At 49.6% G+C, this 15,666-nt stretch overlaps 1 protein-coding gene across 1 annotated transcript in view; it reads left to right on the forward strand.

The window, feature by feature from the left end:
• Positions 1-15,666, forward strand: part of NID2 (nidogen 2) — a 74,093-nt gene that overhangs the window by 53,026 nt on the left and 5,401 nt on the right. The window contains exons 12-17 of the mRNA XM_028724419.2: positions 1,500-1,619; positions 4,044-4,274; positions 5,774-5,995; positions 8,345-8,514; positions 12,626-12,755; positions 14,215-14,386. Coding sequence (XP_028580252.2) covers positions 1,500-1,619; positions 4,044-4,274; positions 5,774-5,995; positions 8,345-8,514; positions 12,626-12,755; positions 14,215-14,386 — 1,045 coding nt within the window. The remainder of the gene's footprint in view (positions 1-1,499; positions 1,620-4,043; positions 4,275-5,773; positions 5,996-8,344; positions 8,515-12,625; positions 12,756-14,214; positions 14,387-15,666) is intronic.

Below are 15,666 nucleotides of genomic sequence, written 5' to 3' on the forward strand. Positions count from 1 at the left end.
GTCTAGTGAGTTTTTTGTCTTGCGAGGCATTCGTCTTGCGAGGTACCACTGTAAAGGTAAAGGTAGAGGGACCCCTGACCATTAGGTCCAGTCGTGGCCGACTCTGGGGTTGTGGCGCTCATCTCGTTTTATTGGCCGAGGGAGCCGGCGTACAGCTTCCGGGTCATGTGGCCAGCATGACTAAGCCACTTCTGGCGAACCAGAGCAGCGCACGGAAATGCTGTTTACCTTCCCGCTGGAGTGGAACCTATTTATCTACTTGCACTTTGACATGCTTTCGAACTGCTAGGTTGGCAGGAGCAGGGGCCGAGCAACGGGAGCTCACCCCATCGTGGGGATTCGAACCACCGACCTTCTGATCAGCAAGTCCTAGGCTCTGTGGTTTAACCCACAGCACCACCTGTGTCCCAACCCAATAATACCCCCCCCAAAAAGAGCCACATTTTGAAGGGTATGGGATGTTGATCAGGTCAACCAAAAAAGGGAACGTTTTTGCCTGGCGCCTAAAGGTGTATAATGAAGGCGCCAGGCGAACTTCCCTGGGGAGAGCTTTCCACAGATGGGGAGCCACTGCAGAGAAGGCCCCGTTCTCGTGTTGCCACCCTCTGGACCTCTTGAGGAGGAGGCACACAAACAAAGGCCTGGGAAGATGCTCTTAGGGTCTGGGTAGGTTCATATGGAAAGAGGTGGTCCTGGAGGTATTGGGGTCCAAAAACCAAAACCAGCACTTTGAATTGGGCCCAGAAACTAATTGGTAGCCAGTGCAGTCGGACCAGGATCAGTGCAATAGGCTCAAACCATCTTGCTCCGGTGAGCAACCTGGCTGCTGAATTCTGCACCAGCTGAAGTTTCCGAACCGTCTTCAGAGGCAGCCCTACGTATAACGCATTGCAGTAATCTAACCTTGAGGTTACCAGAGCATAGACAACAGTAGTTAGACGGAAAATTCTTATTTTGCTCCCTTGGACCCTGTAATGGTTCTCGGGGTTGCTCGTGCGTAAGCCGGTGCAAACACCTGGCTGGGTTGCCTGAGTGAACCTTTTCTGTCCGGACAGCCACTCTCCCATGGCTGTCTCAATCGCTGGCAGAATCCGTCAGTGGGCGTTTCTTAAACTTCTTCCAGCAAAGAAGCTCTTTGACGCCTAGTCTCCTCCTACTCTCTCTGCGCGAAAGCCTTCTGCGCAAGGAGGGCGCAGGCAGCGGAGGACCTCTACTCTCCCCGCTGGTCCCCGGCAAGGAGTAATGGGACCGCCTCGCCGCTTCCCCCATCTGCCCCCCTTCTCCACTGGTGCTACGCTGATTCTCTTCCCCAGAAGATGGGCTGCCTCTCCCAATCCCGGGACGCTCTCTGGAACCCCTCTGGATTTTGCTCTCTCCCTCCAGCACTGATGGCAGTTCCCTGACAGACCCCAATACGTCTTGGGACATCCCTGTGTCCAAACTGCTTCCCAGGCTATTTATCCCCTGTATGCTCCCAGTCTTTTCTTCCTCCTCCACAGATGTGGACGAATGTGCGGAGCGAAGGTGCCACCAGGCAGCCGATTGCTACAATTCTCCCGGCTCCTTCTCCTGCCGCTGTTTCGCTGGCTACGAAGGCGATGGCTTCCGCTGCTCTCCAGGTACGGCCTCAGGGGCTGGAGAACTGGCTCTGCTCGATTGTGACGTTTCAGCTGCCCAACAAACCCAGCGCCCTTCCGGTGGGGAGCTTGGCTGGTTGTCCCGAGGTCATGGCCGAGGCAGGTTTCCAGACTGAGAGCTACAATGCACATGGGATAAATGAGGAAGTCAGAAAGGGTTAGGGCCTCAATTTCTAGCCTGGTCCAAAAATAACATAAGAAGGTAAGAAGAGCTTGCTGGATCAGCCAGTGGCACATTCAGTCCAGCAGCCTGTTGTAATAATAATAATAATTTATAGTAATAATTTATCTATTTATACCCTGCTCATCTGGCTGGGTTTCCCAACAGAATATTAAAAACACTATAAAACATCAGACATTAAAAACTTCCCTAAACAGGGTTGCCTTCAGATGTTTTCTAAAAGTCAGATACAGTGATACCTTGGTTCTCAAAGTTAATCCGTTCCAGAAGTCTGTTTCAAAACCAAAGCGTTCGAAAACCGAGGCGCTTTCCCATAGAAAATACAGTGGTACCTCGGGTTAAGAACTTAATTCATTCTGGAGGTCTGTTCTTAACCTGGAGGTCTGTTCTTAACCTGAAACTGTTCTTTACCTGAAGCACCACTTTAGCTAATGGGATGTCCTGCTGTCGCTGCTCCGCCAGTGCGCGATTTCTGTTCTCATCCTGAAGCAAAGTTCTTAACCCGAGGATAGCGGAGTCTGTAACCTGAAGCGTATGTAACCCAAGGTACCACTGTAATGCAAAATGGATTCATCCATTCACGCTTTTAAAAACAACCCCTAAAACAGCAATTTAACATGAATTTTACTATCTAACGAGACCATGGATCCATAAAATGAAAGCAATAAACAATGTACTGCAGTCACACAATCAATCAATCAATCAATCAATCAATCAATCAGTAGCTGAACTGGGTTCCATGCAGTCACAAAAACAAAACAAAAAGAGCTGCAAGAACAAAATTGCAAAATAAATAGCAAAAACAGACAGAGCTCAGCGTTACACTCAAAGCGGAGCACGTTCGGCTTCCGAAAACAGTTCGCAAACTGGAACAATTACTTCCAGGTGTGCAGTGTTTGGGTTCCAAGTTGTATGAGTACCAAGGCGTTTGAGAACCAAGGTACCACTGTAGTTGTTTATTTCCTTGATGGGAGGGCGTTCCACAGGGAGGGTGCCACTACCGAGAAGGCCCTCTGCCTGGTTCCCCACAGCGTCCAACCAGATGCCCGTGGGGGAACCCACAAGCAGGATTCGAACTCAAGAGCCCTCTCCCCTCCTGTGTTTTCAGCAATTGGTATTCAGAAGCATTGGTGCCTCCCAACAGAATGGCCTCATGTCTGCAGAGACATAGCCCCATCAGGGTAGCTAGCCGTAGGATGTTGGACCATGGTGTCGAAGGCCTGGGTTCAAATCCGCATCACGCCACGAAGTTCACTAGCGATACGGTCCTAACTCCTTTTCGCCTCCACAGATTTTGACGGCAGGGTGCAAGGATGCTGCGTGGTTGCACACAGGAGCAGGGCTCGCCTGCACAAACCCATGTGGACTTTAGACATGGAAAGAGGTTGCCATACGCCGGATTTTCCCGGACATACTGTATTTTTCGCTCCATAAGACGCACCTTTTCCCTCCTAAAAAGTAAGGGGAAATGTGTGTGTGTCTTATGGAGCGAATGCAGGCGGGAGGCTCTGCTCAGCGCTCCCTTTAAAGAGCCGTGTGAGCGTGTGTGCGGTTCTTGGGGGCTTTTCCCCGAGGAGGGAGAAGGGCAGCCCGTCACTGACTCCACGCGGCTCGTGAAAGGGAGCGCTGAGCAGAGACCGGGATGCATACAGGCTCTGCTCAGCGCTCCCTTTAAAGAGTAATTTTTTTTCTTGCACCCCCCCTCTAAAAATAGGTGTGTCTTATGGTCAGGTGCGTCTTATGGAGCGAAAAATACGGTATCTGGAATACTGCAGTCGGAAGCAGCGTCCGGGTGGAAATCGCTAAAAAATGTCCGGGAAAATCTGGATATACGGCAAGCCATGTCAGCGGTCTCCTCTCTGACAATTTACCTTAAAAATAGCTCCAAAACTTCATTATTTATTTATTTATTGCGATTTTGCCAAACGAGCTCAACACCTTTGGGCAAAACTTTGCCAAAAAACCCCCAAAACCCTCAACAACTTTTGTGATATATCAGCTTATCACACTATATGCCAACTCTAGTGGGATTGTACCCCGATATTTCAGATATCTTGGAGATATTAACAGGAAGCCTAAGGCACCGGGCTTTTCAGCAGAGGTTGGGTGGTCATCTGTCATGGATGCTTTAGCTGAGATTCCTTCATTGCAGAGGGTTGGACTAGATGACCCTCGTGGGTCCCTTCCGACTCTACAATTCTATTATTCTTTTTCCCGGCCGGCAGGGGGCGTGCAGAGGATAACCCGCTGTGAACACGAGCGGCTGTACGCCAGACAGCGAGGCGCTTCCTTCCCTGGGGGCCCCCACGTACCCGAGTGTGATGACCAGGGGAACTACAGGCCACTGCAATGCCACGGCAGCACCGGGTATTGCTGGTGTGTGGACACAGATGGCAAGGAGATTCCTGGCAGCCGGGTGCCGCCGTCGACTTCCCAGCCAACTTGCAGGGTCCCAGGTTAGTCCCTCGTCTGCCCTTTGCTATGGTAAACTATCTGGGGAAAACAAGGGGGGGCTGTTCCTCTGGGGGTCTAGGACAGGGGTCAGCAACCTTTTTCAGCAGGGGGCTGGTCCACTGTCCCTCAGACCTTGTGGGGGGGCAGACTATATTTTTTTTGAGGGGGGAAAGAGCGAATTCCTATGCCCCACAAATAACTCAGAGATGCATTTCACATAAAAGCACACCTTCTACTCATGTAAAAACACCAGGCCGGCCCCACAAATAACCCAGAGATGCTTTTTAAATAAAAGCACACATTCTACTCATGTAAAAACACGCTGATCCCGGACCGCCTGCGTGCCGGATTTAGAAGGCGATTGGGCTGTTAGTTAAGGACAATTAAAAATAACAGGGAAATTAAGAAATGTAGATTAAGTGATAAAGATTGAAAAATCTTCAGATGTGGTTGATGGAAGTCCAAAACATTGTATAAGATAAGAAAATATGTTATGTGATGGTTGGGAATGATATGTTTTATATATAAAGGTAAAGGTAAAGCGACCCCTGACCATTAGGTCCAGTCGTGGCCGACTCTGGGGTTGCAACGCTCATCTTGCTTTATTGGCCAAGGGAGCCGGCATACAGCTTCCGGGTCATGTGGCCAGCATGACTAAGCCGCTTCTGGCGAACCAGAGCAGCGCACGGAAACGCCGTTTACCTTCCCGCTGGAGTGGTACCTATTTATCTACTTGCACTTTGATGTGCTTTCAAACTGCTTGGTTGGCAGGAGCAGGGACCGAGCAACGGGAGCTAACCCCGTCGCGGGGATTCGAACCGCGACCTTGTGATCAGCAAGTCCTAGGCTCTGTGGTTTAACCCACAGCGCCACCTCTCTCTCTCTCTCTCTCTCTCTCTCTCTCTCTCTCTATATATATATATATATAGCTTTCGAAAGCCATCCATCAGCATTTAACTTGCGCAGTTTGAGCTTGGAGACACCTGGTTGAAACACCACCGAGTTAAATGTGAGCAGAGCAGAGGACATTATTATTATTATTTATTATTGACGTGTTAAATTTTTAGACTGCCCTTCATCAAGGGATCCCAGGGTGATTTGCAATATAGAAAGACAAAAGTAGGTATTGACCAGAGAAGGAATGACCGCTGGGTCATGATTCTGTAATATCTGCTAAGTTTTGGTTGCTGCCAGGTTTAAAATCTGCTGAATTTGAATGCAATACTTCAGTGGCGATGGGGGTGGAGTCTGGGTTTTGGGAAGACCTGACCTTCCATTATTTCTCTTTCTTTACAAGTTTGCAAACCTTGGTTTGGGTCACTTAAAACTAGCGTCTCTCAAACCTGGGTCTCAAACTGTTGTAGGACTACAACTCCCATCATCCCTGACCTCTTGTCCTGCTAGCTAGCGATGATGGGAGTTGTAGTCCAACAACAGCCAGGGACCCAGGTTTGAGAAACACTGATTTACACCCTCCTTGGTTTTTTTGTTTGTCCTTCAGAGCCCACCCAGAGGCCGCAGACGATGTGTGAGCGCTGGAGGCAGAGCCTTCTAGAGCACTACGGGGGCAGCCCGAGGGGCGACCAGTACGTGCCCCAGTGCGACGCCCTGGGCGAATTCACCCCCTTGCAATGCCACGGGAACAGCGGCTACTGCTGGTGTGTGGACGAGCATGGGCGAGAGGTCCAAGGGACGAGGTCGGAGCCTGGAGTTCCCCCTGCGTGTAAGTGCTGTGGCGTCAGAAACAATTCTCTGCGAAGCCTTCAGGGGAGGTGGCTTGGCAGAACACAGGCAGCATGGCTGTTTGTGGACAGAAAGGGACTCTGTGGCAGAAGACATGGGGATGGGCATGGTGCAGCCAAGGAAGGAAATCCTGTAAGGCTGGGGAAACATTTATTTCAGACAAGGTCCACAATTCCTCTCCCCCTTGCTTTTCAACATCTACATGCAGCCGCTGGGAGAGATCATCAGGGGGTTTGGGCTGGGTGGCCATCAGTATGCGGATGATACCCAGCTCTACCTCTCTTTTAAATCAGAACCAGGGAAGGTCCTGTGTGAGTGCCTGGAGGCAGTTGGAGGATGGATGGCGGCTAATGGATTGAGGTTGAATCCTGAAAAGACAGAAGTTCTTGGGGGACAGGGGGCGGGCTGGTGTGGAGGACTCCCTGGTCCTGAATGATGTAACTGTGCCCCTGAAGGACCAGGTGCGCAGCCTGGGAGTCATTCTGGACTCACAGCTGTCCATGGAGGCGCAGGTCAATTCTGTGTCCAGGGCGCCTTTCTACCAGCTCCATCTGGTACGCAGGCTGAGACTCACCCTGCCCAACGACTGTTTTGCCAAAGTGGTGCATGCTCTAGTTATCTCCCGCTTGGACAACTGCCATGTGCTCTACATGGGGCTACCTTTGAAAGTGACCCAGAAACTACAACTAATCCAGAATGCGGCAGCTAGACTGGTGACTGGGAGCGGCTGCCAAGACTGGTCCTGAAAGACCTACATTGGCTCCCAGTAAGTTTCCAAGCACAATTCAAAGTGCTGGTGTTGACCTTTAAAGCCCTAAAGGGCCTCAGCCCAATATACCTGAAGGAGCATCTCCACCCCCATCGTTCTGCCCGGATGCTGAGGTCCAGTGCCAAGGGCCTTCTGGCAGTTCCCTTGCTACAAGAAACCAAGTTACAGGGAACCAGGCAGAGGGCCTTCTCGGTGGTGGCGCCTGCCCTGTGAAACGTGCTCCCATCAGATGTCAAAGAGATAAACAACTACCTGACATTTAGAAGACATCTGAAGGCAGCCCTGTGCAGGGAAGTTTTTAATGTGTGACATTTTAATGTATTTTTAATCTTTGTTGGAAGCCGTCCATAGTGGCTGGGGAAACCCAGCAAGATGGGCGAGGTACAAATAATAATATTATTATTCCCTTCTAGTCAACATTATGGGGGCCACATTTATTTTTTACTTTTTTACTTACTTACCCTATTTTCCATCTGTAAGAGTTCCCAATGTATAATACGCCCCCTATTTTGGGGGACTCAGATTTGAGAAAGTGGGAGGGAGATGTATCTATGTATAAGACGCCCCCTAATTTTTGACATTATTTTTTTTGGGGGGGGGGAACCTATTTTTTAGGGGAAAATACATTACTTACGTACTTACTTAAACACACACCAGTTTTATATCCCGCTTGATTGTGGAAAACCGCCAAGTCGTTTGCAAAAAAGAACGTCACAGCGAGATTGTTAGTGAAAAGCGTTGCGGCGTTAATTTCAAAAGATCAATAGACTAAAAAGCACGCCAGCATGCTAAGTATCTGGACAGGCTTGTCCAAGCAGAAACGTTTTTAGCAGGTGCCAAAAGGAGTAAAAGGGTGTCAAGAGGCGGGGAGTTCCAGAGGGTATAATCAATGCTAATTTTTAAAAGCAGATAAGAGGGTGGGGAAAGTAGCAGGTAAGACTGGTATAGAAAAGACCCTCTTGCACCCCCCCACCCTGAATCGGAAGAAAGGGGCAGGGGCTGTGCAGGGAAGCCCCATCAAGCAATCTCGTTGGGTAGCCAGTAAGAACACACACAGTCCTTTGGGTACCATCTCTGAGCCATGTAACACCTTTTGCCTCTCCACCTGGGTGGCTCAGTTGGTTAGAGCGCGGTGCTGATAGCGCCAAGGTTGCAGGTTCGATCCCTGTATGGGACAGCAACGTACAGTGGTGCCTCGCAAGACGAAATTAATCCATTCAGCGAGTCTCTTCGTCTTGCGGTTTTTTCGTCTTGCGAAGCACTGCTATTAGCGGCTTAGCGGCTATTAACGGCTTAGCGGCTATTAACAGCTTAGCGGCTATTAACGGCTTAGCGGCTTTAAGAAAAAGGAAACAAACTCGCAAGACGTTTCGTCTTGTGAAGCAAGCCCATAGGGAAATTCGTCTTGCGGAACGACTCAAAAAACGGAAAACCCTTTTGTCTAGCGAGTTTTTCGTCTTGCGAGGCATTCGTCTTGCGGGGCACCACTGTATTCCTGCATTGCAGAGAGTTGACCAGATGATCCTCAGGGTCCCTTCCAACTCTTTGATTCTCCCGCAGGCCTGCCCAGCGTCGCCCCTCCGACCGTCCGTCCCTCTCCGCGCCCCGACGTCAGTCCGCCCTCGGCCGGGACGTTCCTGCTGTACGCCCAGGGCCAGCAAATTGGCTACCTGCCTCTGAATGGCACCAGGCTTCATAAGGAGGCAGCGAAAACCCTGCTCTCCCTCCATGTAAAGTATTTTTCCTGGGGGGTGAGGGTGGGTGGGGGGCAAAGGAGGAATGGGTGGTTCTGGGGGTGGGAGGGCTGGCAAGGCCTCGGTTCAGACCACCTCTTCCCATGTCAAAAGACCACATGTGGGGGGCAGAGGCAGGCTAAACATGACCCCAACCTGCCTCCCACATCTCTGGAGGTGGAAAGGATCTAGGATGCTGTGGTCAGTGAACTTCCTGGCTGAGTGCAGATCTGAACCTGGGTCTCCTTGCAGCATTTGGAAGTATCATGATGTTGGAAGCCCAGGGCTGGATTTAGGCGCAGCTAAATCTGTGTTCAGGGCAGCTGTCTACCAGCTCCATCTGGAACTCTGGTTGAGACCCTCCCTGCCCGCAGACTGTCTCGCCAGAGTGGTGCATGCTCTGGTTATCTCCCACTTGGACTACTGCAGTGCACTCTACATGGGGCTACCTTTGAAGGTGACCCGGAAACTGCAACTAATCCAGAATGCGGCATCTAGACTGGTGACTGGGAGCAGCTGCCAAAACCACATAACACCGGTCCTGAAAGACCTACATTGGCTCCCAGTAAGTTTCCGAGCACAATTCAAAGTGTTGGTGTTGACCTTGAAAGCCCTAAACGGCCTCGGCCCAGTATACCTGGAGGAGCGTCTCCACCCCCATCATTCTGCCCGGACACTGAAGTCCAGCGCCAAGGGCCTTCTGGCGGTTCCCTTGCTGTGAGAAGTGAGTTTACAGGGAACCAGGCAGAGGGCCTTCTCGGTGGTGGCCCTGCCCTGTGGAACGCCCTCCCAGCAGATGTCAAGGCAATAAACAATTATTTTACTTTTAAAAGACAACTGAATGCGGCCCTGTTTAGGGAAGTTTTAAATGTCTGACGCTGGATTCTTTTTAATATTTGATTGGAAGCCACCCAGAGTGGCTGGGGAAACCCAGCCAGATGGGCGGGGTATAAATAATAATAAAGAATAAATTATCACCATCATCATCATCATCATCACCACACTATATGCCAACTCTAGTGGGGTTGTACTCCGATATTTCAGATATCTTGGAGACATCTATTAACAGGAAGCCTAAGGCACATAGGTATGCCTCATATCTTTTATTCCCCCCCCCCCCGTATGTTTCACAACTTAAACCCTTTTTTAGTACATGCCCTTAAAAGCTGTTAAAATGAAGTAAATATGTTGTTGTTGAGTCGTTGAGTCGTGTCCCCATGGACCAGAGCACGCCAGGCACTCCTGTCTTCCACTGCCTCCCGCAGTTTGGTCAGACTCATGGTTTGTAGCTTCGAGAACACTGTCCAACCATCTCGTCCTCTGTCGTCCCCTTCTCCTTGTGCCCTCCATCTTTCCCAGCATCAGGGTCTTTTCCAGGGAGTCTCCTCTTCTCATGAGGTGGTCAAAGTCTTGGAACCTCAGCTTCAGGATCTGACCTTCCAGTTAGCACTCAGGGCTGATTTCCTTCAGAATGGAGAGGTTTGATCTTCTTGCAGTCCATGGGACTCTCAGGAGTCTCCTCCAGCCCCAGAATTCAAAAGCATCAATTCTTCGGCGATCAGCCTTCTTGATGGTCCAGCTCTCACTTCCATACATCACTACTGGGAAAACCATAGCTTTAACTATACGGACCTTTTTTGGCAAGGTGATGTCTCTCCATGAAAATATAGACAGGCAGATTTCACAGTGAAAGTTGTCTCACTGACTCTCAGCGTTCAAAATTGGGTTCTGGTCCCACCATGGGAAAAGGTCTGGGATCCATTTCCCCTTCCTTCCTCAAACTCTCCTGTGCCATTAAATACTGCTCTGAAGCTCCCCTCTCAGAGACTGTTCCTCCCATCTCAAACGGTTAATATTATTTGCCCAGATTTTTAAGGAGCTCCCAGCCAAGAAGTGTTGGCAAACAGAGCTTCCAGGAAACTATTGGGGGTGGTGGTTTGTTTTCACCGAAAGGCCGCTGTCCTCCAGACCACCTCTTCATGGTCAGAGAGAGAGCACTTAAATGTGAAATAAAACAAAACCCCAGCCCAGTGGGGAATCGAGCAAATTCGCAGAAAATTAAAACAGGCAGAGAGAGAGAGAGCAAGACCTCCAGTGTTTCCACGGGGAAGAATATCACCAGTTGAGCAAAAGCTTTTCCTGAAGATGCAGCTCTCTGGAAATTGTGGACTCATTTAAACACTTTTCTCGCTCTCAAACAGAAAGTTTCCAAAGAAACTGTGTATGTGTGTGTGTTGAGGGGGGACAGAATAGACGGAATTAATTGGTAAAAGGTGCTGATGTTTTTGGAGTTATTTGCAGGGCCGCGCCAGGACATTTTGGCGCCTGAGAAAGGATTTAAAGGAAAATTCCCTTATTCCGAATAGGATTCCTCACAAGAAAAGGGGAAAGTTGACAGCTATGATTGGGGCATCTGGTTGGGCACTGTGGGACCGAGACGCTGGATTAGAAGAGTCACTGGCCTGATCCTGTGGCAGGGCTCTTTCCAGGGTGCTCCCCCCCTGCCCCCAAACAAACAAAACACAGCACGGAGCAGACAGACACAGGCTTTCCAAAAATAATTAAGCAATTGCATTTATTGTATTTTAGTAGCATTCAAAACCTTTGGGCCGAAGTTCATAAAATCATGCACAAAAGTGGATAGACAAAAGCCCCCCCCCCCCATCTCTCATAATGCCAGAACTCATAGACATGTAGTGAAGCTGAATGTAGGAAGATAGAGAGTATAGGTGCATGCTCTGGTTATCTCCCGCTTGGACTACTGCCATGCGCTCTACGTGGGGCTACCCTTGAAGGTGCTCACTGGAAGGACAGATTGTGAAGTTGAGGCTCCAATACTTTAGCCACCTCACAAGAAGAGAAGACTCCCTGGAAAAGACCCTGATGTTGGGAAAGATGGAGGGCACAAGGAGAAGGGGATGACAGAGGACGAGATGGTGGGACAGTGTTCTCGAAGCTCCAAACATGAGCCTGACCAAACTGCGGGAGGCAGTGGAAGACAGGAGTGCCTGGCGTGCTCTGGTCCAGGGGGTCACGAAGAGTCGGACACGACTAAACGACTAAACAACAACAACAACTTTTGAAGGTGACCAAAAACTACAACTAACCCAGAATGCGGCAGCCAGACTGGTGACTGGGAGCGGCTGCCAAGACCACATAATACGGTCCTGAAAGACCTACATTGGCTCCCAGTACATTTCTGAGCAGAATTCAAAGTGTTGGTGCTGACCTTAAAAGCCCTAAACAGCCTCAAATGCCTAGGATACCTGAAGGAGCGTCTCCACCCCCATCGTTCTGCCTGGACACTGAGGTCCAGCTCCAAGGGCCTTCTGGCGGTTCCCTCATTCCAAAAAGTGAGGTTACAGGGAACCAGGCAGAGGGCCTTCTCGGTGGTGGCACCCGCCCTGTGGAACGTCCTCCCATCAGATGTCAAAGAGATAAACAATTACCTGACATTTAGAAGACATCTGAAGGCAGCCCTGTTCAGGGAAGCTTTTAATGTTTAATCGAATTTTTGCTTTACCGGGAGGTCAGCAAGCCTCACCAGCAGGGGGTCAATGGTTTCTCTACGTGCCTCATCGTAAAAGGGACATCTAAAAAATATGTGTTCAGGGCTTCCTATATCCCCCAATGGACAGTCGCAAATTCTCTGGTCATATGGATCCTTCCAAGACCGGCGAGGGCAGAGTCGAGCTTCTGGCAAGTGTAAAAGCCCTTCTTGCATTTTTGGATACAAGAAAAAAGAGATATGCTGCTGGTGCAACTATATCTCTCTCGATTTCTACAATTTTATAGCTGGGGCACCTTAAGCAGTTGTGTTGTGTCTCGGTGTCTATAATTCTTTGCCTAACCATTGCTTTTGCTTGGCCCAAGCCCAGACTTAGAAGGGCTTGAGGGGCAAATCCCAGTTTCTGAAGAGTGTTCATAATCAGGGTTTTTCGCATTGGCTGCTAAATTAAACGAGTGCAGCCAGTTATTGGCAACTCATCTAGCAAGCAGGTGGTTCCTTGTAAGTGCCGGAAGCAGGAAATAGAGACCGGATTTCTTGGAAGCTGATAATAGCCTTGCCTCAATGTCTGGCTGTTCCTCTGTGTGTATGCCCCTCTAGGGTTCCATTGTGGTGGGGATTGACTATGACTGCAGAGAGAAGATGATGTACTGGACGGATGTTGCTGGTAGAACCATAAGCCGGGCGAGTCTGGAACAAGGGGCAGAACCAGAGACGATTATCCAATCGGGTATGTGAAAATTTCTTGTTCTTTAAGCAGTAAGGTAAAGGTAGAGGGACCCCTGACCATTAGGGCCAGTCGTGACGGAGTCTGGGGTTGCGGCGCTCATCTTGCTTTATTGGCCGAGGGAGCCGGCGTACAGCTTCCGGGTCATGTGGCCAGCATGACTAAGCCGCTTCTGGCGAACCAGAGCAGCGCACGGAAACGCCGTTTACCTTCCCGCTGGAGCCTATTTATCTACTTGCACTTTGACGTGCTTTCGAACTGCTATGTTGGCAGGAGCAGGGACTGAGCAATGGGAGCTCACCCCATCGTGGGGATTCGAACCGCCAACCTTCTGATTGGCAAGTCCTAGGCTCTGTGCTTTAACCCACAGTGCCACCTGTGTCCCTTTTTAAGCAGTACGTCATGCAAAATTTAATACAAAGTGATTTAAATATATTTTAAAAATTATACTGCATTCTTAAGTATCCCTGTAGTTTATGTATTTCTGTTGCTACTGGTAACTTGAATGGAAATGTAGTTTTACCTTATGAGTGTTCCTTTTTTCATTTGACTTTTTGAAACTCCTGCCATTAAAGACAGACTTGAATCGGGTGTGTGGCTCATTTCCTCTGGGTTCCCAGTCCACACTGGAGGTTGTGAAATACCGCCCCCACCCCAGCTCATATTTGCAAAGTCAGGCAACTTCCCCTAAAAGGGAAACTTGGCAGATTTTTGCTCCGAAGGGAGTCTGCAAATCTCCAGGGATTGTTCTGGAGGAAGCGGGATAAGTGCAGGACGCACCTATCACATGCAATGCCCAGGGCAGGTGGGTGGGTTGGGCAGATCAGGTATTTTGCAGCAGTTGGAGGCGTGCTTTGTAAATGCCAGGCTGCATTTCTGAAATGTTCATTGAGGGGCACCAAGAGTCAGGGAGGACTTCGAGGTGTGCAAGACTATCGGGCTTCGAACATCTGGTAAGGCTGGATCATCAGTTTTGTTGAATTAGTTAAGCTAAACATTCTTAACTGGATGTTGAATAAATGTGCAATTAATCGTAATCTGGTGAACTGGGTTCGCTTCTCCGCTCCTCCACATGCAGCTGCTGGGTGACCTTGGGCCAGTCACACTTCTCTGAAGTCTCTCAGCCCAACTCACCTCACAGAGTGTTTGTTGTGGGGGAAGAAGGGAAAGGAGATGTGAGCCGTTTTGAGACTCCTTTGTGTAGTGATAAAGCGGGATATCAAATCCAAACTCTTCTAATTGTGACTGTTTTGAATTGCATTGCGCGATTCCTTATTGGATTGTGCAAACCGCTCTTGTGCATAATGCTTTTTATAGGTTTTCTCACTTCCCAGAAACCTGGAAGTGGCATGATGAACAGAATAGCAGGGAACATGCAGGCTGTACCCCTTTCTTAAAACTTCGAGGTCAGGGAATCCTTGAGCCTCCATCAAAGTCTTTTTCTGGACTTCTCCTCCCTCAGGGCTGATGAGTCCAGAAGGCCTCGCCATCGACCACCTCCGAAGGACCATGTTTTGGACAGACAGCGGCTTGGACAAAATCGAGAGTGCCCGGCTGGACGGCACAGAGCGCCGTGTCCTCTTCGCCACAGACCTCGTCAACCCTCGTGCCATCGCGGTGGATCCCATTCACGGGTGAGTGGCAGGACCCACAGAGAAGCAGAAGGGAAATTTCTGAAGTACCATATTTTTCGCTCCATAAAACACACTTTTTTCTTCCTAAAAAGTAAGGGGAAAGGTCTGTGCGTCTTATGCAGCGAATGCGTGGGAGAAAAGCAGATAATGCTTTTTTTTTTTGAAAGAGGGAAGGGGGTGTTGAAACAAAGTCGCTGATCGACAAGCGATCAGGAGGGAGATAACGGACACTAGCAATAAAGGAGGCTGCCTGGGAGGGGGGAGGTAAAGACAGCAAACTTGCAAGGAGAGGAGACAGGAAGACTAAAGCAATGAGGAGAGAAATTAGAAGAAAAGGAGGAGCAAAAAACTGCTCCAGCTAAGGAAAAGACACTAAGGCAAACAAGAGGGAAGGGGGTGTTGAAAGGAAGCAGCTGATCGGTAAGCGATTGGGAGGGAGATAAGGGACGCTAGAGATAAAGGAGGCTGCCTGGGAGAGGGGAGGTGAAAGCCCATGGATCCTCAGCATTTTTGCATTGGGTCACCCCAAATTCACCATCAGATCACATAGCATGTCCATGGCTACAGCTTGCACCAAAAAAACCACGTACCCACTGTTTCATGGGGCCGCAATGGCGCAAAAACGTGGTTACAAAGCACGGATCCACATGGATCCTCAGGATTTTTGCATTGGGTTACCCCAAACTCACTGTCAAATCACATGTCTGTGGCCACAGCACGAACCACAAAAATCATACATCCCCTGTTTCTTTCAGAATTTTTTTTCTCTTGTTTTCCTCCTCTAAAAACTAAGTGCATCTCATGGTCAGGTGCGTCTTATGGAGCAAAAAATACGGCAGTTTTGTTAAAATGACAGAATCTGAAGAGCATCTCCTTCAACCGTCTTTGCACTGATTGCAAAATGCAAATGAACCACGGTTCGTGCGGGTTTCAGGTTGCAATCTTATACCTGCTTATTGGAGAGTAGCCACGCTGAACTTACCATATTTTCCCATGTATAAGACGATGGTTTTTGCTTAAAAAAAATTAGGCAAAAATTGGGTGTCGTCTTATACACAGATAGTGAATGCAGAGGGGGGACATGCGATGAATGGCAGTAGCAAGCAGGAGATTGGCAGCGGCGATTGGGCGGGTGATTGGTGGCTGCGGCAAGGCCCTCTGACGATTGGCTGTGGTGAGGCGGGCAGGCAATTGGCAGCTGCGGCAAGTGGGCGGGTGGGCTATTCGTGGTGGTGAGGCGGGCCGGCGATTGGCAGCTGCGGCGAGGTGTGCGATCGGCA

Source organism: Podarcis muralis, chromosome 1 (assembly GCF_964188315.1).
Source record: "Podarcis muralis chromosome 1, rPodMur119.hap1.1, whole genome shotgun sequence".
Lineage (NCBI taxonomy): Eukaryota > Metazoa > Chordata > Lepidosauria > Squamata > Lacertidae > Podarcis > Podarcis muralis.